Source organism: Pseudophryne corroboree, chromosome 9, assembly GCF_028390025.1.
Source record: "Pseudophryne corroboree isolate aPseCor3 chromosome 9, aPseCor3.hap2, whole genome shotgun sequence".
In the NCBI taxonomy this organism is placed as follows: Eukaryota; Metazoa; Chordata; class Amphibia; order Anura; family Myobatrachidae; genus Pseudophryne; species Pseudophryne corroboree.
This window is the reverse complement of record NC_086452.1, coordinates 265,138,819-265,166,529: the sequence shown is the minus strand read 5'-3', so window position 1 is coordinate 265,166,529 and position 27,711 is coordinate 265,138,819. Positions and strand designations below refer to the sequence as shown.

The 27,711-nt window shown below is 48.5% G+C and overlaps 1 protein-coding gene across 1 annotated transcript in view; it reads left to right on the top strand.

The window, feature by feature from the left end:
• Positions 1–27,711, top strand: part of LOC134957991 (E-selectin-like) — a 357,129-nt gene that overhangs the window by 292,016 nt on the left and 37,402 nt on the right. The window contains exons 8-10 of the mRNA XM_063940282.1: positions 2,110–2,295; positions 14,517–14,636; positions 16,751–16,778. Of these exons, the coding sequence (XP_063796352.1) occupies positions 2,110–2,295; positions 14,517–14,636; positions 16,751–16,778 (334 nt within the window). The remainder of the gene's footprint in view (positions 1–2,109; positions 2,296–14,516; positions 14,637–16,750; positions 16,779–27,711) is intronic.

Genomic DNA, 27,711 nt, shown 5'->3' with positions numbered 1-27,711 from the left:
CTGTCGGTGGGGCGTGGCGGCAGTCAACTTGGCACTGTGTGATTGACTGAAGGAGGAGGACGGGTAACGGGCCGCAGCTGTCTGACGTGGCGGCAGCCGGTGAGTCTGAGACGGCGGCAGCAGAGGATGGATCCGCCCGGGGAGGATGTGAGCGGGCAGCCGAGAGATGCGAGCGGGGAGCGGGCGCAGTCTGAGGCGGCAGCAGCAGATGGATGGATCCGCCCAGGGAGGATGAGAGCGGGGAGCTGAGAGATGCGAGCGGGGAGCCGGCGCAGTCTGAGGCGGCAGCAGCAGAGGACGGATCCGCCCAGGGAGGATGAGAGCGGGGAGCTGAGAGATGAGAGCGGGGAGCCGGCGCCGAAGCACGGAGACACAGAGACAAGCAAGTGACCCGCAGTACACAGCGGCTGCAGCACCTCCTACCCTCCCCGGCCCACACTCTGTGTATATACCTGCTCTATGTACTCCCTCCATACACACATACATACCTGCTGTACACACATCTACACCCCCACACACATACCTGTCTACCCTATGTACCCCCTCCATACACACATATATCTGCTGTACACTCATACCTACCAATGCCTGCCAGACCCTCTCCCCCATCCACGGCACCCCTACACCCGCCCCTCCCCCACCTGCGGCACCTCTGGACCCCCTACCCCAACTGCGAAACCCCCCCTTCCCCACCCGCAGTGCCTCCTTAACCCCTCCCCCATCTGCAACAGCTGCACCTGCCCCTCTCCTAACCGCAGAGCATCTGGACCGCTCCCCCATCTGCGTCCACCTCCCCATCGCAAGGGGCTTCGCCCCCTTCACCATCTGATGCCCTTTCGTCGTGCAATTGTAATTCTCTATATAATACAAATATTGAATGCCGAAAAGGCGTTCAGGGGTTAAGGGGGCGTAGCCCCTTGCGACGGTGTGAAGAGCGCCCGTAGGGCGCGATGAATCACCTAGTACTGTATAACTGTCACACTTATAAAGAGCTGCACTGCATTGTTCTGCCTCTTAATCCGCTTTGCCTTCGATACGGACCTGCTGAAAGAGCAGTTATCCCCTTAAGTCACAGACTACAGCCAATTGGAACATTTAAGTATTTAAGGCTTCTATTCTTACTTGCTAAAGGGACCATAGTGGACAGAGCAGACTTTTATCTGGAAGGGCGCCAGATATAGGGATTGAGCTGTAGAGAGCTCTAGACCCCACCCGGTGGGCATTTAGAACATTGCAAATAACTATTCATTAACAGTGCTTAGTGTGCCACCCTGTGGACAGTTTAGGGTACTACAGCATCATTCTTATTGAAAGTATATCTCGCCTGCATTGTTGTGATTATTGTTATGTAATGTTATATCACCAATTCTTGCTAAGCTTAACCAAGTTAAACTCACAGTGGTGACCAGTTATTCTGCCTATCAAATAAATCTTTCTGTCACTGTGCTAACGCGTGGTGACTGTTTTGTTGGGTCTTCTGGGGTTGGGGTTCCTTGTCCCTCTGCCTAGGGTTCCAGTAGTGAGATCCGGTCCAGGAAGTGATCCCGGATGTAGGATCCAGGTACGTCCACCTGCACAACACATCCACAGTACTTACCAGTCAGGGCCGGTTCAAGGCCGCTCTGCGCCCCGGGCAGAAAACGGGGCGTGGCCTAATAAGGGGGCGTGGTCAGTTACGCCCCCTGTACATTGCTAGCGCCGCTTGAATGCTGAGTGGTGCGCGATGACGTCATCGCGCACCGCTCAGCAAAGTTACTCTCCACGAAGGGAAACTAGACGCGTAGCGTCTAGTTCCCTTCACAGGAGGCGGACGGGGGACGGCAGCGGGCAGCGGAGGCGGACGGGGGACACAGCGGGCAGCAGTGGCGGATCTTGCCACTGTGCGGCGCCCTCCGGAGGGCGCCAGCGCCCTCCGGAAGGCGGTGCCCCGGGCAAAAGTCCTGCTTGCCCGTGGCAAGATCCGCTACTGTTACCTGTTACATGTGCAAACGGCTATAATCTAAATCCAGCATCATACAAACTTAAATTTCGTTTTTTTCCTTTTTTTATTTTCAAATTCGCTATTTGCATCCATGATAAGAGGCACATACTAAGTTTTCATTATTGCAGCTGGATCTTGCATGGCCCTACAGATTCCAGAACATGGACAAATCAATTGTTCTGATGTATACGGAGAATTCCAGTATGACTCCATTTGCAACTTCACTTGTAACGAGGGATTTGAAGTAAATGGATCAAACTCATTATTGTGCCAGAACTCAAGAGAATGGTCCGATTCTACACCAACATGTTTAGGTAAATAGTTATAGTTCTACATTGTAATATTGCAAATGTATTAATACATTATCTCACCCTTTACTTATGAGAGACATTTCTAGAAATGCTTTCCACGTATACTGTATGTCCTGAACATAAATGACCAAAACACCTTTGCTTAGCACACAAATAGTCTATTACTGACTTACTTTTACATGCACATTGTTAGTTTCCAGAAAACAGATATACAGAGCACTATATACTAATAAACCAATCAAAAAAAGCCTTATAAGGAGAAAAAACACAATCTATAAAATCCTGAATTGTGAAGGACTAGCTGGATCGTGATGCACCAGTCTCACCACTCCATAGTATCTCATCCACTACATAACACTTTCTGACAAGAATGACTTGACTGTTTCAGTAGAAGACAGGCAGCAAGTTGCCCAGTTTAGGTCAGTAAGTCTTACTTCTTGTTTTGTATGCTGGATATTTATTCATGGGGATGAGTGAAACCAGACAGAAAATATCAGTGCTTTTGAGACTACACAACCAAAACTTGGTTTTAGAAGTAGAAAAAGAGGTAATTACTTAGAGCTGACTCATGAGATTAAGCTTACTTAGCCAAATGGTTGTTAAGCAGACTGATTTCAGGTTCAAATTTACTGTTTCAACTTTCTGAAAAAAGTAAAGCTTTCTAATTTCCCACTGACTGCCCAATGCACACAGGAAACAGAAACCGAAATTTATATGACACAAGTCTAATCTTTTTTTCTTACTGCTTACTAGGACTGTATTTGAAATAGTTGTAAGTTTCAGTTGTGTATCTGTGCTTAATTAAAAGATGTCTGCAACCAATGCACAGTAATGAGTGAAATGACCCAAAATATGTAATGCATACTTCTGGATTGTGCTGTTGAATAATTTGAAACTGTTTGTGTTACACTCCACTCTTACCACTATTTCTGCAGCGGGGTACACTGGTATGCCACAGGGAATAACATCGGTGTGTAGAGTTGGATCTTGATTCGAGGCACCAACAGGCTAAAAGCTTTGCCTGTTCCCAGGATGCACCGCACCGCCACCTCTATATAACCCCTCCTCCGTGCACAGGAGCTCCGTTTTAAAGTTGGTGCCTGCAATGCAGGTCACTAATAGGTGGGAGCTGCCTTAGGCAGCCCTGAAGAAAATGAAGAAAAGCTTTTACTATTTTGCTGAGCCGCAGCACTTCTATTTGAGGGAGACATGCTGTGCTGCGGCTCCATCACCTGCCCTTTGCGGCACTGTATACTCCCGCGGCCTGGTTCCCGGGTACTTACAGTGGAAATGCAATGGTAATTTGGCACACCGCCGCTGCTCATCTCCTGGATTGTGTGGCTGCTGGACTTGGGGAGAAGGTAAGAGGGGACCCAGTTTGTGAGAGTTTCCAAGTTCCCTATGGAAACACTGTGCTCAATTGTACTGGCCATGGTACCTGGGGACTACATGTTATCCCAGGATATACAGGATGCTTACCTGCATATACCTATTGCCATTTCGCATCAGCAATATCTGCGGCTTGCTATTGGCAACCTCCATTATCAATTCAGGGCTCTGCCGTTTGGACTGACTACAGCACTTCGGATTTTCACCAAGGTCATGGCCGTGATGACAGCTCATCTCCGTCAATAGGGAATCAGGATCCTACCGTACGTGTACGACCTGCTGATCCTGGCGACATCCCAAGATGCCCTCCTAAGTCATCTCCAGCTGATGGTGAAATTCCTCACAGCCCACGGATGGCTGATCAATTGAAAAAATTCCTCCAAGGTCCCTGCTCGGCGCATGGTGCACCTGGGGGCGCTACTGGATACGTACAGCCAGAGGCTGTTTCTGTCTCCAGAAAAGGTCCTGAGGCTTCAGGACAGGATCAGATACTTCCTCTCTCGCCCAAAAGTGTCCATTCACTCGGCGAAGCAAGTACTAGGCCTGATCGTGTTGACTTTCAACATGGTGGGGTATGCTCAATTCCATTCTCGCTCTCTCCAACGGTTAAATCTATCCAAATGGGACGGTCTGCCTCAGTGGCTCAGGTCTCAAATGATGATCCTGGAGCCACTAGGACATGGATAAGCGGACATACAGAGTCAGGACCAACAGTTAAACAGGGGCCGTCCCTTCTGGATTCCCAACTGGGTCCTCCTGACAACGGACACAAGTCTGAGAGGCTGGGGTGCGGTGTTCAAGCAACACTCTCTCCGAGGTTGCTGGACCCAGGAGGAGTCTCTCCGTCCCATCAACATTCTGAAACTGCGGGTAGTGTTCAACGCTTTGACACTAGCCCTGCCTCTGTTTAGGTACAGGCCTGTTCAAGTACAGACGGACAACACCACCGTGGTGGCGTACATAAATCATCAAGGTGGCACTTGAAGCTGAAACGTAATTATGGAAGTGTCCAGAATTCTTCAATGGGCAGAACGCCATCTGCCAGCAATATCGGCAGTGTTCATTCCGGGTGTTCTCAACTAGGAAGCGGCTTTCCTCAGTCGTCAGGATGTACACGCCGGAGAGTGGAACCTTCATCCGGAGGTGTTTCAACTCCTAGTGGACAATAGGGCCTACCAAATGTAGACCTGATGGCATCTTGACACAATCACAAAGTTCCGGTCTTCGGATCATGAACAAGGGATCCTCAAGCAGCATTCATGGATGCACTGGTAATTCCATGGAAATTTCAACTGCCATACGTGTTCCCTCCAGTGTCACTCCTGCCCAGGGTTCTGCTGAAGTTCAAGCAAGAAAGAGGAAAGCTGCATCTAGTCGCTCCAGCTTGGCCCAGACGGCATTGGTTCTCTGACCTTCAGGGTCTATCGATGGAATGTCTTCTACTACTTCCTCAACGCCCAGACCACCTCGTTCAGGGCCCTTGTGTCTACCAAGACCTGGCGAGGCTGGCTTTGACGGCGTGGCTCTTGAAACGTCACACTTGAGGGCAAAAGGATTTTCTGAGGCGGTCATCCAAATTATGATGAATGCCCGTAAACCGGTTTTGGCTTGGATTTAGTACAGGGTCTGGAACTCTTACTTCACCTGGTGTGCTGCTAAGAACTATGATGTATATAAGTTCAGAACCTCATGGCTTCTGGCCTTTAACAAGGCCTGTACTTAGGCCTTCGTCTGGCCTCCCTCAAGGTTCATATTTCTGTCTTGTCAGTGTGGTTTCAGAGGAAAATGACATCTATTCCTGACATTCATACTTTCACTCAGGGTGTATTGTGGATACAACTTCCCTATGTCCCTTCTGTGGCTCCATGGGATCTGTCTGTTGTCCTTAATGCCCCGTAAGGGTCTCCCTTTGAGACTCTTGATTCTGTGGACCTGAAATGGCTTACTATTAAGGTCCTGTTCCTGTTGGCTATTGCCTCTGCTAGAAGAGTGTCAGACTTAGGTGCTTTGTCCTGTTGTCCACCCTTCCTGATATTTAATTGTGACCGGGCAGTTCTCCGTACTCGCCATGGTTATCTGCCTAAGGTGGTGTTATCTTTCCACCTTAACCAAGAGATTGTGGTTCCGGCCTTTATCTCTCCAGGTTTGTCTTCCAAAGAAAGGTCTTTGGATGTGGTACGGGCTCTCCGTATATATGTGGAGAGGACTGCCTCCATTCGGAGGTCTGACTCCCTCTTCTTACTGTTTGGTTTTCACAAATGTTGCTGGCCTGCAAACAAGCAAACTTTGGCCAGATGGATTAGAATGGTGATTGCACAAGCTCCTGCTGCTCTCAAGGCCCATTCTACTTGGTCTGTTGGACCTTCTTGGTCGGCTCGCCGTGGCGCTTCCGCAGAACAATTGTGCAAGGCGGCTACGTGGTCCTCTGTGAACACGTTCATCAGGTTCTATGCCTTTGATACTTCCGCCTCCAATGATGCCTCCTTTGGACGCTGGGTTGTTCCCGCTACAATGCATCCCCTCCCATGAGGAACTGCTTTAGGACATCCCCGATGTTATTCCCTGTGGAACACCAGTGTACCCCACTGCAGAAAAGGAGATTTATGGTAAGACTTACCATTGTTAAATCTTTCTGCGAGGTACACTGGATTTCACAGGGCGCCCACCCTGACGCTCTTAGCTTCTTTGGGTTTGTATGGCATTAGCCGCTAGTCCCTTCTGCCGTGAGAACGTGGTTCTATGTGACTACCATCTACCGTCTCTTTACCTGCTACTGCATTGGACTGGTTAACAAAACTGAGCTACTATGCATGGAGGAGGGGATATATAGAGGAGGCGGTGTGGTGCATCCTGGGAACATTCAAAGTTTTTAGCCTGTTGGTGCCTCGGATCAAGATCCAACTTTACACTCCAATGTTATTCCCTGTGGAACCCAGTGTACTTCGCAGAAAGATTTAACAATGATAAGTCTACCATAAATCTCCTTTTCTTGTTTAAATGTTGCCTTCTTTTGTATATCCTGATGGACGCTCACTTTACATATCAATTTGGATGAAATAATTTAACTTACATACTATATATGTTTGATGTTTATAGCTTTAAATAAGAGTGCCCTAGATAGTCCTAATCTTCCCTTGATCTCTGGAAATTTCAACATGACAGGCTCCCCCTTCCCCCACCCACCCACACTACCACCTTCATTCCCCATCTTCTACTTCCAAAACCACATCCTTATGCTCCTTCCTCCTCACCCACTGGAGAGGAATTCCAGACTCTTCTTGCTGCATCTCCTCCCTTCTCACATCCTGAACTCATTCCCTTCCAAAATCTTTCCTTCCCTTTATCTCTAAAACTTTTGAGTGGCTTTGATTATTGCCTTTCCACCATTCTCTCAGCTAATAAATGTCCTCCTTGATCCTATCCAATCTGGCTTTTGCCTACTCTGTTGAATAGAAACCTTCCACACTCATGGTTAACTTCTCTGTGCTCATCCTTCTTGACCTCTAAGCAGCCTTTCAGGCTGTAGATCAACCATTTCTTCTCTTCTGTCTTACTCACTCTGTCCTCTCTGTTTTCCTCCTATTTCTCCAAACCAACCACTCTCTATCATGACCTCCACCTCTTTCTCCCTCTCTCACTACCTGTAGGGTTCACTCTAGGCTCAATTCTAGGTCCCCTTCTCTTTTCACTCTAAACTTCCTCATGTGAGTACATCAGCTCTTTTAGTCTAGATGACCATCTTTTGTTTTGATAAACGTAGTCCTTTACCTCTCCCCCTTCTCTCCTCTCATACATTCCAAACTTTCTATTTGATATCTCATCTTAGATTATTAACATTACCTTTTATTTATAAGGTGCCATAAAGTGTCAGCATCGCTGTCCAAGGTAACGTATTTTCCCACAGCAATTTGGAGCACAAAATCGGCAGTGATTTTGGTGGTCCAGATTGCCAGGGGGTCATTCCAGCAGCAGGAAATCAGTTCGGCACTTCTGTGCAGAAATTATGACCTATTGTAAACAGCGGGGATGTGGCAGAACTATGAGGGTCATTCCGAGTTGATCGTAGCTGTGCTACATTTAGCACAGCTACGATCTTCTTCCCTCACATGCGGGGGGACGCCCAGCACAGGGCTAGCCCGCCCCGCATGTCAGTCCGGTTCCCCCTCGCAGAAGTGCAAAGGCATCACACAGCGGCGATTCCTTTGCACTTCAAGAGTAGCTCCCGGCCAGCGCAGCTTTAGCGTGCTGGCCGGGAGCTACTCATCGCTCCCCGACCCTCAGCGGCTGCGTGTGACGTCATGCAGCCGCTGCGGCCCGCCCCCAGTTCGGTCCAGCCATGCCTGCTTTGGGCGAACCAAACCCATGAAACGGCAGCCAAACGCCGCCGTTCCGCTCCCTCCTGCCCATCGATCGCAGAGGCAATCGCACCACAGCTACGGCCTTCGGCCGTCTGGCATGTGCCGGCGCACAACGGCGCATGCGCAGTAGGGACCCGTTCCCTCTGATGCGTTAAAACGCAGCGAGCGAACGGCTCAGAATGACCCCATATGGCAGAGAGACCATCTAACACCAGTCACATCCTATGTGACTGTGCCAGTTAAGTGGTTAAAGGTACTGAGACACTGATTAGCTAAGGGAGTACATTCCATAGCAGTGGGACATCTCAAGCAAAATCTTGGAAGCAACTATGAGAGGGGGAGCAGATAGGGTAGGAAAAAGTTTGATCAGAAATGAGGCTAGAAAGGTAGGAGGGATCGGAAACAGTGAAGAGGTTGAACAGGATCCTGAAGGTGATTGGGAGCTGTTGAAGCAGGTTACGGTGCTGGAAGGCCCCACATTTGGCCGCCATTTCGTGGGCGCGGTATGGCAAACGCAGGCGTGGCCAGACCGCGCCCACGAAATGGCGGCCAAACGCCGCCATTCCACCCCTTCCCGCCCAATGACCGCCTCTGCCTGTTAATCAGGCAGAGGCGATCGTAGCAGCCTGACAGCCTTCGGACATCTGGCATGCGCCGGCGCACTGCGGCGCATGCGCAGTTCTGACCCGATCGCACTGCTGCGATAAACTGCAGCTTGCAATTGGGTTAGAATGACCCCCTATGTCCAGACTGCAAGCCTGTCCAGATATCATTTGCTGTCCTATGCAGTTCCTGACTTATCTCACAGCCAGAACCTGCAAGTATTATCATTTTACCTCAGACTTGCCTACTCTCCCGGAATGGCCGGGAGGCTCCCGAAAATCGGGTGACCCTCCCGGCCCCCGGAAGAGCAGGCAAGTCTCCCGATTACAGGGGTCCCCCCAAGCCCGGCCGCCCACTTAGCGAGTAAAGTGGGCTGTCCGGGCAGGCGATGACGCGATTCTTGTTGAATCGCGTCATTGTAGCCATGCCCCCTGCTGTATAATGCCATAATAGCGGCATTACACAGCGGGGGCGGGGCTTACACGACACGATCCCCATAGTCACGCCCCCGGCCCGCCCCCTCTGCACACACATCGCAGCCCGCCCCCCTGCCGAACCGACCTGGCTGCTCTCTCCCGGAGAGAGCAGCAAAAAAGTCGGTAAGTATGTTTTACCTGCAGTGTGCACATTCATTATCTGTGTGAATTATCACTCTTATGGGTCTATTTATTAAAATTATTTTTACTAAAATAATGTGAAAACGGTGTGAAATCACCCTTTTTCACATTATTTTACTATCACCTGAATGTATTAAAGGACATTTGGAGCAGTTTTCATGAAAAACTGCTCCAAACCCTTTAATTCACTTCTTTTAGTAACCCACATCGCATTCCCCATACTTATAATGGGAAATGTGATGTGGCCGAATTTACTTTAAAAAAAAAAATGTGAAAAAACACCGCAGTGTGCCCTGTGATAATCTCGCCAGCTCAGGCTGGCGAGTTCACAGGGCAGCACTGCGAAAAGCACCCTTTTGCCCAGCTTTCTCTGCCCATGGCAGAGAAAGCTGAGCGGGGACCCGGCAGGGTGATCAGCTATGTGTGTCCGATAGACACACAAGCTGATCACCGTGTAAAAATGAAAAAAAAAATAACAAAACACAAAAACCCATACTCGCCTGTCTAGGGAGCCGGTGTCTGCTGCTACGGTGAGCGCTGCTGGGCGCCGGGTCCCCCATGTACTGCAAAGTAACCCTGGTGCAGTAAAGTGACGCTGCAAAGCGGCAGAGCTCTTTACAGCACCGGGGGTCACCACAGCGCACAGGATCCGGCGCCGGGCAGCCCAGCAGGAACAGCGCAGACCGGCTCCCTGGACTGGTAAGTATATTGATCTTCTGGGGGAGGGGTCCGCGGTGCGCAGGGGTTGTCGCGATGGGGGGGTCGACCCGGAGGTGGTAGCGGCGATGTCGGCGGGGGCGGCACATGCGCAGCAGGACATCGGGGTATTTTTTCCGAAAAATATCCCGATGATGCTGCGGAGTATCATCGCAGGGATAGAGCTTGACCGCAATGTAGTCAATTATCGCAGTGCGAGTTGGGGCAATTTTATCACCTGTCATTCGCATCCTAGTCTGCAGAGTGCACAGTCTATACCAGTGTGTGAATACCATCAATCACCAGCAGGGTGCCCACCCTAACCAGTGTATGCAGTTACTTCACCAGCAGAGCCAACTCCTGTGCACCAAATTGCAAGGTCTTGCTTCCATTGCATGGCAGGATTTCAGTTACTCAGTTTAATTCCTCATGCTTATTTTGATATCAGTTCAGTTATCTTATACACTAGATTGTTCTGTGATACTCCTGTATGAGGAAGAGCGTCATAAGACCATCTGACTTGGGGGGTAATTCAAAGTTGATTGCAGCAGGATTTTGTTTTAGCAGATTGGCAAAACCATGTGCACTGCAGGGGAGGCAGATATAACATGTGCAGAGAGAGTTAGATTTGTGTGGGTTATTTTGTTTCTGTGCAGGGTAAATACTGGCTGCTTTATTTTTACACTGCAATTTAGATTGCAGATTGAACACACCACACCCAAATCTAACCAGTGATGCAAGTAGAAAAAATGTCTTACGGGCACTGTGTGTGCGCGCCTTCGGCGCGCGTGCCAAAAAATGGGTCTGGCCAAATGTCACATGGGGCGTGGCCAATGAAAATGGGGCGTGATACAAGTATGGGGGGAGAGGCAGATACTCATATGACCCCAATAGTGCCAGATACACGTTGCCCCACAGTGCCAGATATACATTGCCCCACAGTGCCAGATACACATTGCCTCACTGTGCCAGATACACAAAGGCCCCCACAGTGCCAGATACACATTGCCCCACAGTGCCAGATACACATTGCCCCACAGTGCCAGATACACAAATGCCTCACAGTGCCAGATACACATTGCCCCACAGTGCCAGATACACATTGCCCCACAGTGCCAGATACACAAATGCCCCCAGAGTGCCAGATATACATTGACTCACAGTGCCAGATACACATTGCTCCACAGTGCCAGATACACAAATGCCCCCAGAGTGCCAGATATACATTGCCCCCCAGTGCCAGATACAGAAATGCACCCACAGTGCCAGATATGCCCCCAGTGCCAGATACATATGTCCCCGCAGTGCCAGATATGGCCACAGTGCCAGATACACATGTCCCCGCAGTGCCAGATATGGCCACAGTGCCAGATACACATGTCCCCGCAGTGCCAGATATGCCCCCAGTGCCAGATACATATGTCCCCGCAGTGCCAGATATGGCCACAGTGCCAGATACACATGTCCCCGCAGTGCCAGATATGGCCACAGTGCCAGATACACATGTCCCCGCAGTGCCAGATATGCCCCCAGTGCCAGATACACATGTCTCCGCAGTGCCAGATTTGCCCCCAGTGCCAGGTACACGTCCCCTCATTGCCAGATATGCCCCCAGTGCCAGATATGCCCCCAGTGCCAGGTATACATGCCCCCCCAGTGCCAGATACACATGTCCCCACATTGCCAGATATGCCCCCATTGGCAGATATCCCCCAGTGCCAGATATGCCCCCAGTGCCAGGTGTACATGAAGCCCCGCCCCCACACACACACCGCTCCCCTGCTGCTCACCGTTACTGCTGGCGCTGCTTTCCTGTGTGTGTGAGGGGAGGAGAGCGCAGCCTGTGCCTCTCCTTCCCCTCAGTGTCCGGTGGGTGCGGGCGGCTCAGTTCAATTCAGCACCGATCCGTGAGCCAATCAAAGCTCGTGGTCCGGCAGCCTTGGCTGGCGATCCGCGAGCTCTGATTGGCTCATGGGCGGCGCTGAATTAAACGAAGACACTGAGGGGCAGGAGAGGCACAGGCTGCGCTCTCCTCCCCTCACATCAGCGGCGGTGCGGCGGGAGCAGCAGAGGGAGGGAGGGACGGGGAGCGACGAGGAGTGGCGGCCCGTCGGTGTGGGTACGGCGTACCCACGGCTAAATTCTTAAGGGTACTCTGTACCCACCTGTGCCCGCACATTTGCACCACTGGTGCTGAACTACATCACTATACTATATCCCCCTCCCTATATGCTACACTAAATCACTACAGTACGCTACACATTAACATTAGGATCATCCCTCCAGATAACTTCCCAGCTCCTCTGTCCTATGCAGCTCTAAAAAAGGGTAGAATGAGGGCGCAGGCAGGGTTGAGTGGAAGGAGGGGAGCAAATTAGAATTGCCGGTGACAGGGTGGAGGGGAAGGAACAGAAGGAATCAGGTTAGGGGATGAAAGGGCAGGCCTGGTCCTGCAGATGCTGTCACCAGCTTTTCTCCAGCCGAACTGTACTGTACCTGCCCATGTCAGCCTTACACTGTACCTCCCCCAGCTGTCCTGCCACCTACCACTGGCATCTAACACGGCATGATCCCCGCAAACAGCTTCCTCCACACTCACAGTCCTCTGGTTCCCGGCTTTCCCCAGTAATCCCATCTTTGAAATTTAGCTGTTTCTGTATGTGCGTCTGCACAGTCCCAGTTTTGTGCAGTCTGTGCTGGCCTAAAACTACATGTACCCTAATGCATTGCTATCAACAGTATCTAGTACTCGCTGGTGACAGAATAATCAAGCTGGCTGGACCGGGATATAGTCGGCATGCCGGCATTCGTTATTCCGGCAGTCAGAAAGCCGACCGCCAGGATCCTGAGCGTAAATATGCCGGGGAGGGTTAGGCTGCGGGAGGGGAGGGTTAGGGTTAGGCTGCAGGAGGGGAGGGTTAGGGCTAGTCTGCGGGAGGGGAGGGTTAGGATTAGGCTTTGGGGAGGGTTAGGGTTAGGCTGCGGGAGGGGAGGGTTAGGGTTAGGCTGCGGGAAGGGATGGTTAGGGTTAGGCTGCGGGAGGGAAGGGTTAGGCTGTGGGAGGGGAGGGTTAGGATTAGGCTTTGGGGACGGTTAGGGTTAGGCTGCGGGAGGGGAGGGTTAGGCTGCAAGGGGGGAGGTTAGGGTCATCCGCGGGAGGGGAGGGTTAGGGTTAGGCTGTGGGAGGGGAGGGTTAGGATTAGGCTTTGGGGAGGGTTAGGCTGCAGATGGGGAGGTTAGGGTTATCTGCGGGAGGGGAGGGTTAGGGTTAGGCTGTGGGAGGGGAGGGTTAGGATTAGGCTTTGGGGAGGGTTAGGGTTAGGCTGCGGGAGGGGAGGTTTAGGGTTATCTGCGGGAGGGTAGGTTAGGGTTATCTGCGGGAGGGGAGAATTAGGGAATTAGGGTTCCATACCTGTTGAGCATATGTCAGGATTAAAAAATATCGTATTCCGGGGTCAGTATTTAGACTTCCGGCATCTTCAGAGACTCCCGACCCCAACCCAACTGGACCAGATGTAGTCCTATCTGCATGCTCCATATTATTACTCTCTGCCACTGCTAGCTCGTAATATGGTAATACAGTAATATGGCATACAGTGTCAAGTGGGGGGTGACAGATAACAACAGGGCTACACAGCCATCAATCTATTAGTACTGTATATGCACGCAAACCTGGAGGTTTGAATTAAAGGACTGTGGTGAATACAGTACCATTACGTTTGCCAGAGCAGCATCTTCTCTCCCATTCTGTGCCTCCGGGTCCGCTCCGTCACCTCCTGAGTCCGCATGCCAGTATGTGGAGCTCTCCCCTGCTGTCTCTTTCTGATTACAGTGTGGTGTAGGCTAGTGAGGGATGCGGGCGCCAGTGACACTGAGCGGGAATACCTTGCTCTTGATGCAGTGGTCACTGGTGTGCGGCCCGCCTACTGGGGGCTGGGTTGTGACCGGCCACCTCAGTCCTTCACTCAGCTTGCTCCCGTCCCTGCTGTGTGAGCCTGTCAGCTAGCTCCGGAACGCTACCGTCTCATCCCGTGCCCGGAGGTGACTTCCGCCAGCCACACAGCAGGCTGGATGATCCGGGTACTGCGCGGAGCAGAGCGTGAGGGGAGGGAGATCTCATTCTCCATGGTCTCCTCCCCTTCCTCTGCAGTTTACTGAATGAATCTGACTTACAGCCAGGACAGCGCTGCACTGATTGCAACGCAGTGAGCGGCAGGCCCGGCGGCGTGGGTACGGCGTACCCACGGCTAAATTCTTAAGGGTACGCCGTACCCACGTGTACCCGCCCACTTGCACCACTGAATCTAACTCTCTCTGCACATGTTATATTTGCCCCCCTGCAGTGCACATGGTTTTGCCCAACTGCTAACCAAATTCCTGCTGCGATCAACTTGGAATTATCCCCCATGTGCACTGCAGGGGGTGCAGATATGCTGCTGCGATCAACTCTGAATTACCTCCTTGATTCACTCCATTCCCAACTAGTTTTGCCCAGCGTTCCCAGTTCAAAGCACAAACTAACACAGATCCTGATAGTTCTCTGTTTTTTATTCACATAAAGCTCAGAATATTTCTCCTGGAAAGCAGCACCAGTTTGCCATAGTAGGTTCTTCTCTAGCAGCTACCGGACTGACTCTTTCTGGGATAATTGCATTTTCAATAAATCACTTTCGTAAAAAAAGTAAGTAAACTTTTCAATTCAATTTAAACAATCTCAAAATAATATTGTAGGTCATGAATAGACATCAGTGCAAATCTATACCTGTGTCTGATATTTATGCATAATGTCACAAATGTGAACTATTTTAATATTATATGACTAGCTATTGATACATGGATAAAGCAAAGGGGATGCACTCAATTTACCTACAATCAAAATTCCGACAGTCAAAATGCCGACAACCATTGAACGACGATCAAAATCCCGACATGGTCAAAATACCAACATTTAAAATACAGACAAGGTAAAAATACTGACATTTAAAATGTCGACAGGTCAAGAAGTGGAGTTTTTCATGATTTTTTTAATTGAAACCAACTTGTTCATACTTTACCATCCCAATGGACCTGGAGGGAGAATATAATAGTGTGCGAAGCACATCTAGGCACTGTGCCCAATCCATGGCGAGTGCAGCATGCCATGGGAGGTGACGCGGTACACTTAAACGGTGCCTTTGTCGACATACACACCAAAAAGAAATCAAAAACATGTGGTGACTTTTTGACCTATTGACATTTTAAATAGTGGTATTTTGAGCTTGTCGGGATTTTGACTGTCAATTGTTTTGACCATCGGGATTTCGATTGCAGATATTTCATACTAAACCCAAGCAAAATATGAATATTCTGACAGCATTTTAAGTTTTCAGTTGAACTGGATGACATGATCTGTTCCACAACCTAATCTCTAACATTTATCCAGGGATGGATTAAGGGGAAGACGACAGGGGTGGTCACCCCGGGGGCCCCCACACATAGTCAGTCTAAGCCTGCGATTTTTAAGAACAGGTGCACAGCGTTACCTGTTACCAAACGAGGGTTGCCACGGCTTTACATTCTGCATGCAAACAGTGCAGAGCGGCTCCCTAGGACCCTCTTCAGTGTCATGTGACATATCACCTCTGTGACGCTGATGAAGGGAATTGGGAGTCGCTCTGCACTGTAGGCAGAGAGCCAGGAGACCATGGGAGTGCGCAGTCCTGGGTACACACTGAGCTATGTAAACAATATGTCGCTCCAAAACAGTGTTTTGGAGCGACATCGCTCCAGTGTGTACCCAATTTAAGGAGGGGTAATCTGATCCTTTCCATCAAGGCAACCAAGGTCCTTCACATGGATGTGGTCCTTTATGTCAACATTTAGAATGTTGTTGGCGTTCAGAACATGTCATTATGCTAACAACTTGTATTCTGATATCACCATTTTAGCGGTCGACATTCATAATGTTGACATTCTGACACTGTTGACATGTCCGTGTCAACATTGTGGATATCGTCATTCTGTACATGGCGACATTCTAAATGTTGAGAATTAGACCATGTTGATATTCTAGTGTCGACATTGTGATTACCTTTTTCCATTCACTTGCTTGTATTTCATTAATGTAACATTGTATTGCATTTGTCACATCATAGTGCGATTCTAAAATCACCAATAACCTATATTACATCCAAGTGTCTCTAATAGGCGCTTGGAGATGACATCATCTCCAAATGCTGGTGAGCCAGCTCTCCATAGTGTGTTAACAGGACCTGGGTCAGATGACATTCACATTGCCTCTAACCCTCGGTCCTTTCTGAGACCAACCCTGCTCGCTACCTGGGTTGGATTCTGAGGTCACTGGACCTGGGTTGTTTTTCGGGGACCATTTCACAGTGAGCCATGACCTTGGTTGACCCGGCAATAACTTGGTTATTTCGGTACAGTACAGGGTACAGTACAATATAATCAAGTCCAGTATTTTGTGTTTTAAAATTAGGGCAGATCATTTAGGACTACTGTACACTAGGAATGGTTGAAAACTAAATCTCTTGCCAGAGAATTTTGATTTAAATGTCAGTAAAGTTTTTGTAGCTTCTACCTAATATCCGTTAAGCATTAATAAACTAATTCATGTGTCAAAATTACAATTACAAAATGTTAGATGAGTACAACTCATTAACGATGTCCTATTTTTTTCACACAATGGTCTACAGTAAATACATTTTTTAACCAATTTTATATGGGCCATTAATTGTTTTAGTGTGCACAATTTAATGTGTTATTTTAATGTATCTTTTTTTCATCCTTGAATAGGAAATCCCAGCCTCCTGGCACCCCACAAGTAAGCATTATAGAAATAGCAATGAAATAGTCAACTTAAATATATTACTTAAGTATATATAGACCAACCATAGCCATGCTCATCTTTGCTGCAATGCGACATAATGCAACATGGCTCGCTGCATGGCATGCAAAGCTGCGACTATTACAACTTTTCATAGCTGCCAATTGCTCCATTTAGTCCTAATGGAATTAATGAAGCAATTGCCGGCTGGGAATAGTCACAGCTTTGCGCGCCATTCAGCGAGCCATTTTGCAGCATGCTGCATCGCAGCAAAGATGAGCATGGCTGCATCTGTATGTTTAATTAAAATACAGATTGCTCTTTTTAGCTTGGTGTTGAATGCATCATCCTGTAAATAAATTGTTTACTTGTTTACTGTTAGCCTTATATTCCACTGTCACTCTCACAAAGCAAAATATCCCATTCCTCTTTAGGATAGTGTTCTAGTGAGATTTTACACAGATCAACAAGTTGAAAATACAATAATATGAGTGTTAGGGAACTCCAGCGCTGTGTGTGAGACCCCTTGAGTTGATGACAGGGTCTTCTGCCAATAACAGCTGTTGCTGTTCTCTTAGAGCATAGGTCTACAAACTCGGTCCTCATTATCTCACACAGTGCATGTTTTGTAGGTAACTCAGCAGGTGCACAGGTGTATTAATTACTCACAGACACATTTTAAAAGGAGTTAATTATTTCACTTGTGATTCTGTGAGGAGACCTGCAAAACATGCACTGTGTGGGTTAATGAGAACTGAGTTTGCAGACCTATGTCTTAGAGCTATATGTGATCACTGGTACTTGAGATGCCGCCTGGACTTAAACCTCCAGCAGTAGGGGCTCCCACAATAGGCTGGAGACGAAGTAATAAACTTGGAGTGTTGCAACTGGCAAGGCAAGAGTTAATTGCAGGCAGACTGGATACAGGAATGACAATTACAGACAGGCTTGGCAAGATATGGTGACTGAAGACTACAGGACTGGATATGCACTGATTACAGGACAATGACAACTGAAGTAACAAAACCATTGTTAACTGCTGGGAAACAAACAGGTGCTGGGTGTGCACTGTGATTGAAAGCAGAATGCTGACAGCATGAACCTAGTTGCAGATAGACTAGCTGAATAGTGTGACTAGGCTGCTGTCTGAAATAACAGACAGAATGCAAACCCAGTGACTAAACTGTGACTGGAATACAGGTTCAAATGTTCCATATATACTGTAGTTTGCTGCAGACTTTTGACTACAGGCATGGTTGAAGTGGATGTACTCAGAACCAGAGCTGGCAGGATATAATCACAGAGACTTAACAGGAGCCTGGACTTGTATCAGGACCAGACACGAGAGTAACCAGAGGGCCACAGAGCAGGAATGGACACAGGATAGCAGGTACAGGGCAAGATTCAACAGAGCATGGGTGCAGGTCTAGCAGAGACAGCACACAGAGGACTGAGGCAGGATACAGGAATGCAGGTACACAAAGGCAGGGATACAGGACTCCGGAACAGACAAACCCAGAACTGTACAGGGTACAGCGACCATGTATCAAGCTCACTAGGTGCAGGAACTAGGGAATATTACTGGCATGGTGGAACTAACCAGGATCCCTTATAAAAGGGAGATAGAACAATCACTGGAGTCAGGTAATGAGGCATTCCAAAAAGGTGAGCTGCTGCACATAGCAGCCAGCATCCTAGTTGCTAAAAGATGGCTGGAATACAAACAGGAATGAGCTGCAGTGATGACTCATAACAATGAGTTACTGTGAAATCACTGTGCATGCTGGCACTTTCAATCTATCTGTATTTCTGCAGCGGGGTACACTGGGTTCCACAGGGAATAACATCGGGGTGTAGAGTAGGATCTTGATCCGAGGCACCAACAGGCTAAAAGCTTTGACTGTTCCCAGAATGCATAGCGCCGCCTCCTCTATAACCCTGCCTCCATGCACAGTAGCTCAGTTTTGTAGTTGGTGTCATGCAGGGATACAACAGGCAGGGCTGCTCAGGTAGCCTCAGAAGAGCTTTTTTAAGTAAAATTTGAAGACTTCAAGGGCTGCAGCAGAGACACTGTTAGGGTTAGATGTCAGTCAGACATATCCTGCTGCAGCTCCATCACCTCCCCCAGCGGCGCTGTGTACTCCTGCACCCTGTTTGCCGGGTAATTACAGCGGAGGCTCCAGTTTTCATCAGTCAGACACACACACCACCGATGTTCTCCAGGATCATGTGGCCGCACTTAGGGAGGAGGTAAGAGGGTCCCCCAGGCGGGACCCGCTGGAAACCACAATCTGGCTTGGCAGGGGCACGGGTCGGTTTTACTAAAAAACGTTTGTTATATGGCCCACAGTACCCGGTGGTGAAGTCCAGCAAGGGGATAAGGCTCTGACCTGTAGCTCCTCCCCCAGCCACAGGGCGCCATTTAGAGTAAATGTTTCCACCCTGGAGCTGCATCTCTCTCTCTCTCTCCCTCACTCCCTGTCAGCGTTTTGGCGCCATTTCCACTAGAGATGAGCGCCTGAAATTTTTCGGGTTTTGTGTTTTGGTTTTGGGTTCGGTTCCGCGGCCGTGTTTTGGGTTCGAACGCGTTTTGGCAAAACCTCACCGAATTTTTTTTGTCGGATTCGGGTGTGTTTTGGATTCGGGTGTTTTTTTCAAAAAACACTAAAAAACAGCTTAAATCATAGAATTTGGGGGTCATTTTGATCCCAAAGTATTATTAACCTCAAAAACCATAATTTACACTCATTTTCAGTCTATTCTGAATACCTCACACCTCACAATATTATTTTTAGTCCTAAAATTTGCACCGAGGTCGCTGTGTGAGTAAGATAAGCGACCCTAGTGGCCGACACAAACACCGGGCCCATCTAGGAGTGGCACTGCAGTGTCACGCAGGATGTCCCTTCCAAAAAACCCTCCCCAAACAGCACATGACGCAAAGAAAAAAAGAGGCGCAATGAGGTAGCTGTGTGAGTAAGATTAGCGACCCTAGTGGCCGACACAAACACCGGGCCCATCTAGGAGTGGCACTGCAGTGTCACGCAGGATGGCCCTTCCAAAAAACCCTCCCCAAACAGCACATGACGCAAAGAAAAAAAGAGGCGCAATGAGGTAGCTGTGTGAGTAAGATTAGCGACCCTAGTGGCCGACACAAACACCGGGCCCATCTAGGAGTGGCACTGCAGTGTCACGCAGGATGTCCCTTCCAAAAAACCCTCCCCAAACAGCACATGACGCAAAGAAAAAAAGAGGCGCAATGAGGTAGCTGTGTGAGTAAGATTAGCGACCCTAGTGGCCGACACAAACACCGGGCCCATCTAGGAGTGTCACTGCAGTGTCACGCAGGATGTCCCTTCCAAAAAACCCTCCCCAATCAGCACATGATGCAAAGAAAAAGAAAAGAAAAAAGAGGTGCAAGATGGAATTGTCCTTGGGCCCTCCCACCCACCCTTATGTTGTATAAACAAAACAGGACATGCACACTTTAACCAACCCATCATTTCAGTGACAGGGTCTGCCACACGACTGTGACTGATATGACGGGTTGGTTTGGACCCCCCCAAAAAAAGAAGCAATTAATCTCTCCTTGCACAAACTGGCTCTACAGAGGCAAGATGTCCACCTCATCTTCACCCTCCGATATATCACCGTGTACATCCCCCTCCTCACAGATTATCAATTCGTCCCCACTGGAATCCACCATCTCAGCTCCCTGTGTACTTTGTGGAGGCAATTGCTGCTGGTCAATGTCTCCGCGGAGGAATTGATTATAATTCATTTTAATGAACATCATCTTCTCCACATTTTCTGGATGTAACCTCGTACGCCGATTGCTGACAAGGTGAGCGGCGGCACTAAACACTCTTTCGGAGTACACACTTGTGGGAGGGCAACTTAGGTAGAATAAAGCCAGTTTGTGCAAGGGCCTCCAAATTGCCTCTTTTTCCTGCCAGTATAAGTACGGACTGTGTGACGTGCCTACTTGGATGCGGTCACTCATATAATCCTCCACCATTCTATCAATGTTGAGAGAATCATATGCAGTGACAGTAGACGACATGTCCGTAATCGTTGTCAGGTCCTTCAGTCCGGACCAGATGTCAGCATCAGCAGTCGCTCCAGACTGCCCTGCATCACCGCCAGCGGGTGGGCTCGGAATTCTGAGCCTTTTCCTCGCACCCCCAGTTGCGGGAGAATGTGAAGGAGGAGATGTTGACAGGTCGCGTTCCGCTTGACTTGACAATTTTGTCACCAGCAGGTCTTTCAACCCCAGCAGACCTGTGTCTGCCGGAAAGAGAGATCCAAGGTAGGCTTTAAATCTAGGATCGAGCACGGTGGCCAAAATGTAGTGCTCTGATTTCAACAGATTGACCACCCGTGAATCCTTGTTAAGCGAATTAAGGGCTGCATCCACAAGTCCCACATGCCTAGCGGAATCGCTCCCTTTTAGCTCCTTCTTCAATGCCTCCAGCTTCTTCTGCAAAAGCCTGATGAGGGGAATGACCTGACTCAGGCTGGCAGTGTCTGAACTGACTTCACGTGTGGCAAGTTCAAAGGGCATCAGAACCTTGCACAATGTTGAAATCATTCTCCACTGCACTTGAGACAGGTGCATTCCACCTCCTATATCGTGCTCAATTGTATAGGCTTGAATGGCCTTTTGCTGCTCCTCCAACCTCTGAAGCATATAGAGGGTTGAATTCCACCTCGTTACCACTTCTTGCTTCAGATGATGGCAGGGCAGGTTCAGTAGTTTTTGGTGGTGCTCCAGTCTTCTGTACGTGGTGCCTGTACGCCGAAAGTGTCCCGCAATTTTTCTGGCCACCGACAGCATCTCTTGCACGCCCCTGTCGTTTTTTAAAAAATTCTGCACCACCAAATTCAAGGTATGTGCAAAACATGGGACGTGCTGGAATTTGCCCATATTTAATGCACACACAATATTGCTGGCGTTGTCCGATGCCACAAATCCACAGGAGAGTCCAATTGGGGTAAGCCATTCCGCGATGATCTTCCTCAGTTGCCGTAAGAGGTTTTCAGCTGTGTGCGTATTCTGGAAAGCGGTGATACAAAGCGTAGCCTGCCTAGGAAAGAGTTGGCGTTTGCGAGATGCTGCTACTGGTGCCGCCGCTGCTGTTCTTGCGGCGGGAGTCCATACATCTACCCAGTGGGCTGTCACAGTCATATAGTCCTGACCCTGCCCTGCTCCACTTGTCCACATGTCCGTGGTTAAGTGGACATTGGGTACAACTGCATTTTTTAGGACACTGGTGAGTCTTTTTCTGACGTCCGTGTACATTCTCGGTATCGCCTGCCTAGAGAAGTGGAACCTAGATGGTATTTGGTAACGGGGGCACACTGCCTCAATAAATTGTCTAGTTCCCTGTGAACTAACGGCGGATACCGGACGCACGTCTAACACCAACATAGTTGTCAAGGACTCAGTTATCCGCTTTGCAGTAGGATGACTGCTGTGATATTTCATCTTCCTCGCAAAGGACTGTTGAACAGTCAATTGCTTACTGGAAGTAGTACAAGTGGGCTTACGACTTCCCCTCTGGGATGACCATCGACTCCCAGCGGCAACAACAGCAGCGCCAGCAGCAGTAGGCGTTACACGCAAGGATGCATCGAAGGAATCCCAGGCAGGAGAGGACTCGTCAGAATTGCCAGTGACATGGCCTGCAGGACTATTGGCATTCCTGGGGAAGGAGGAAATTGACACTGAGGGAGTTGGTGGGGTGGTTTGCGTGAGCTTGGTTACAAGAGGAAGGGATTTACTGGTCAGTGGACTGCTTCCGCTGTCACCCAAAGTTTTTGAACTTGTCACTGACTTATTATGAATGCGCTGCAGGTGACGTATAAGGGAGGATGTTCCGAGGTGGTTAACGTCCTTACCCCTACTTATTACAGCTTGACAAAGGGAACACACGGCTTGACACCTGTTGTCCGCATTTCTGGTGAAATACCTCCACACCGAAGAGCTGATTTTTTTGGTATTTTCACCTGGCATGTCAACGGCCATATTCCTCCCACGGACAACAGGTGTCTCCCCGGGTGCCTGACTTAAACAAACCACCTCACCATCAGAATCCTCCTGGTCAATTTCCTCCCCAGCGCCAGCAACACCCATATCCTCCTCATCCTGGTGTACTTCAACACTGACATCTTCAATCTGACTATCAGGAACTGGACTGCGGGTGCTCCTTCCAGCACTTGCAGGGGGCGTGCAAATGGTGGAAGGCGCATGCTCTTCACGTCCAGTGTTGGGAAGGTCAGGCATCGCAACCGACACAATTGGACTCTCCTTGTGGATTTGGGATTTCGAAGAATGCACAGTTCTTTGCTGTGCTGCTTTTGCCAGCTTGAGTCTTTTCATTTTTCTAGCGAGAGGCTGAGTGCTTCCATCCTCATGTGAAGCTGAACCACTAGCCATGAACATAGGCCAGGGCCTCAGCCGTTCCTTGCCACTCCGTGTGGTAAATGGCATATTGGCAAGTTTACGCTTCTCCTCCGACAATTTTATTTTAGGTTTTGGAGTCCTTTTTTTACTGATATTTGGTGTTTTGGATTTGACATGCTCTGTACTATGACATTGGGCATCGGCCTTGGCAGACGACGTTGCTGGCATTTCATCGTCTCGGCCATGACTAGTGGCAGCAGCTTCAGCACGAGGTGGAAGTGGATCTTGATCTTTCCCTAATTTTGGAACCTCAACATTTTTGTTCTCCATATTTTAATAGGCACAACTAAAAGGCACCTCAGGTAAACAATGGAGATGGATGGATTGGATACTAGTATACAATTATGGACGGGCTGCCGAGTGCCGACACAGAGGTAGCCACAGCCGTGAACTACCGCACTGTACTGTGTCTGCTGCTAATATATAGACTGGTTGATAAAGAGATAGTATACTCGTAACTAGTATGTATGTATAAAGAAAGAAAAAAAAACCACGGTTAGGTGGTATATACAATTATGGATGGGCTGCCGAGTGCCGACACAGAGGTAGCCACAGCCGTGAACTACCGCACTGTACTGTGTCTGCTGCTAATATATAGACTGGTTGATAAAGAGATAGTATACTCGTAACTAGTATGTATGTATAAAGAAAGAAAAAAAAACCACGGTTAGGTGGTATATACAATTATGGACGGGCTGCCGAGTGCCGACACAGAGGTAGCCACAGCCGTGAACTACCGCACTGTACTGTGTCTGCTGCTAATATATAGACTGGTTGATAAAGAGATAGTATACTCGTAACTAGTATGTATGTATAAAGAAAGAAAAAAAAACCACGGTTAGGTGGTATATACAATTATGGACGGGCTGCCGAGTGCCGACACAGAGGTAGCCACAGCCGTGAACTACCGCACTGTACTGTGTCTGCTGCTAATATATAGACTGGTTGATAAAGAGATAGTATACTCGTAACTAGTATGTATGTATAAAGAAAGAAAAAAAAACCACGGTTAGGTGGTATATACAATTATGGACGGGCTGCCGAGTGCCGACACAGAGGTAGCCACAGCCGTGAACTACCGCACTGTACTGTGTCTGCTGCTAATATATAGACTGGTTGATAAAGAGATAGTATACTCGTAACTAGTATGTATGTATAAAGAAAGAAAAAAAAACCACGGTTAGGTGGTATATACAATTATGGACGGGCTGCCGAGTGCCGACACAGAGGTAGCCACAGCCGTGAACTACCGCACTGTACTGTGTCTGCTGCTAATATAGACTGGTTGATAAAGAGATAGTATACTCGTAACTAGTATGTATGTATAAAGAAAGAAAAAAAAACCACGGTTAGGTGGTATATACAATTATGGACGGGCTGCCGAGTGCCGACACAGAGGTAGCCACAGCCGTGAACTACCGCACTGTACTGTGTCTGCTGCTAATATATAGACTGGTTGATAAAGAGATAGTATACTCGTAACTAGTATGTATGTATAAAGAAAGAAAAAAAAACCACGGTTAGGTGGTATATACAATTATGGACGGGCTGCCGAGTGCCGACACAGAGGTAGCCACAGCCGTGAACTACCGCACTGTACTGTGTCTGCTGCTAATATAGACTGGTTGATAAAGAGATAGTATACTCGTAACTAGTATGTATGTATAAAGAAAGAAAAAAAAACCACGGTTAGGTGGTATATACAATTATGGACGGGCTGCCGAGTGCCGACACAGAGGTAGCCACAGCCGTGAACTACCGCACTGTACTGTGTCTGCTGCTAATATATAGACTGGTTGATAAAGAGATAGTATACTCGTAACTAGTATGTATGTATAAAGAAAGAAAAAAAAACCACGGTTAGGTGGTATATACAATTATGGACGGGCTGCCGAGTGCCGACACAGAGGTAGCCACAGCCGTGAACTACCGCACTGTACTGTGTCTGCTGCTAATATAGACTGGTTGATAAAGAGATAGTATACTCGTAACTAGTATGTATGTATAAAGAAAGAAAAAAAAACCACGGTTAGGTGGTATATACAATTATGGACGGGCTGCCGAGTGCCGACACAGAGGTAGCCACAGCCGTGAACTACCGCACTGTACTGTGTCTGCTGCTAATATAGACTGGTTGATAAAGAGATAGTATACTACTAATATTATATATACTGGTGGTCAGGTCACTGGTCACTAGTCACACTGGCAGTGGCACTCCTGCAGCAAAAGTGTGCACTGTTTAATTTTAATATAATATTATGTACTCCTGGCTCCTGCTATAACCTATAACTGGCACTGCAGTAGTGCTCCCCAGTCTCCCCCACAATTATAAGCTGTGTGAGCTGAGCAGTCAGACAGATATATAATATATATAGATGATGCAGCACACTGGCCTGAGCCTGAGCAGTGCACACAGATATGGTATGTGACTGACTGAGTCACTGTGTGTATCGCTTTTTTCAGGCAGAGAACGGATATATTAAATAAACTGCACTGTGTGTCTGGTGGTCACTCACTATATAATATATTATGTACTCCTGGCTCCTGCTATAACCTATAACTGGCACTGCAGTAGTGCTCCCCAGTCTCCCCCACAATTATAAGCTGTGTGAGCTGAGCAGTCAGACAGATATATATAATATTATATATAGATAATAGATGATGCAGCACACTGGCCTGAGCCTGAGCAGTGCACACAGATATGGTATGTGACTGAGTCACTGTGTGCTGTGTATCGCTTTTTTCAGGCAGAGAACGGATTATAAAGTAAACTGCACTGTCCTCACTAGTAAACTCTCTCCACTCAGTCTCTACACTTCTACAGTAACAGTACTCCTCCTAGTCAGCTCCAGTAAATCTCTCTCAGTCTCTTATAATCTAAATGGAGAGGACGCCAGCAGGCCATTACTTCCTCACGTCCCAGACACCTCGTCTGATGAGGATGACGTATATACTGACCCCACAGACACTGATCCAAATACTTCTGATGGGGAATCAGTCTCTCAGGTGGATGTTCCTGACTTATTGGAGGCTATCAGGCTAATTCTTCAAATTACTGATGACCCAGAGCCTGATGCTACCTCTATGAAATCGGACAGATTTAAACGTCAGAAGGTTATTAAACAAGTTTTACCTCATTTTGACCATTTCGTTGACATACGTCAGGAATCCTGGGAAAATCCAGGAAAGAAATTCACACCTCACAAGAAGATGCTGGCTCGCTGCATAGCTAAGTAAAAATTGTGAAACACCCCCACCAGTGGATTCGCAAAGTGGCGAGTCTGGTGGTGTCCTCAGCTCTGCCTTTCACTACCGTCACTTCTCTGAAAGAACCAACGGATAAGCGTGTGGAGGGTTGTTTAAAAGCGATTTACACCCTAGCGGGTGCTGTGCATCGGCCCGCTATTGCAGCGACATGGGCTGCAGAGGCTATTGAAGCATGGGCTCAGGAGGTGGAAGCAGAGCTGCCTTCAAACTTTTCTGATAATGCTAGACAGTGTCTTTCGTATATTGTCACAGCCTCTCATTACATTAAGGAGGCGGCTTCTGATGCCGGTATTCTGGCGGCCAAGGCTTCTACTACGTCCATCTAGGCTCACCGAATTTTATGGGAGACATTTTTTTTGGAGAGGACCTCAACAAGATATTAAGCCCAAACTTAAACGGACCTGGGCTGCCCGTCAGCCGGCTTCCAAAACTGACAAGCCTGCTGCATGATGGGGCGGGTCTACCTCTGGGGGATCCCAGGGTGGGGGGCCCGACTTCTAGGGTTTACACAGGAATGGTTGACGACCACTTCCGATGCCTGGGTATGGGAAGTCGTCACTCGAGGTTATGCTGTATCCTTCAAAAATCGTCCCCCTCCTCGATTTTGCCTTATGGACATTCCTTCGGATCAGGTGATGACAAAAACTTTTAATTCGGTGGTACAGTCCCTCCTGGACACAGGAGTAGTAGCACAGGTGCCTCTGGCTCAGAGAGGAAAGAGGTACTATTCACCACTATTGCTAGTCCCGAAACCGAATGGGTCCTCTCGGCCCATTCTCAACCTCAAGTCCTTGAACAAATTTGTGAGAGTCTTTAAGTTTCATATGGAAACTCTTTGCTCTATTGTTCTGGCCTTGGAGCCCGGGGACTATATGGTCTCCCTGGACATTCAGGATGCTTACCTGCAAATTCCTATTGCAATGTCGCATCAACAGTACCTGAGGTTTGCTGTAGGCAACCTCCATTATCAATTTTGGGCTTTAACTTTTGGTTTGACCACGGCCCCACAAGTATTCATGAAGGTCATGGCGGTAATGACGACTGTACTCCACCGTCAGGGTCAGGATCCTCCCATATCTGGACGATTTGTTGATCCTGGCGAATTCCCCAGAAATTTTCCTACGCCATCTGGATCTGACGGTCCAGTTTCTGCAAGCCCACGGGTGGCTCATCAACTGGAAGAAATCTTCCCTGGTC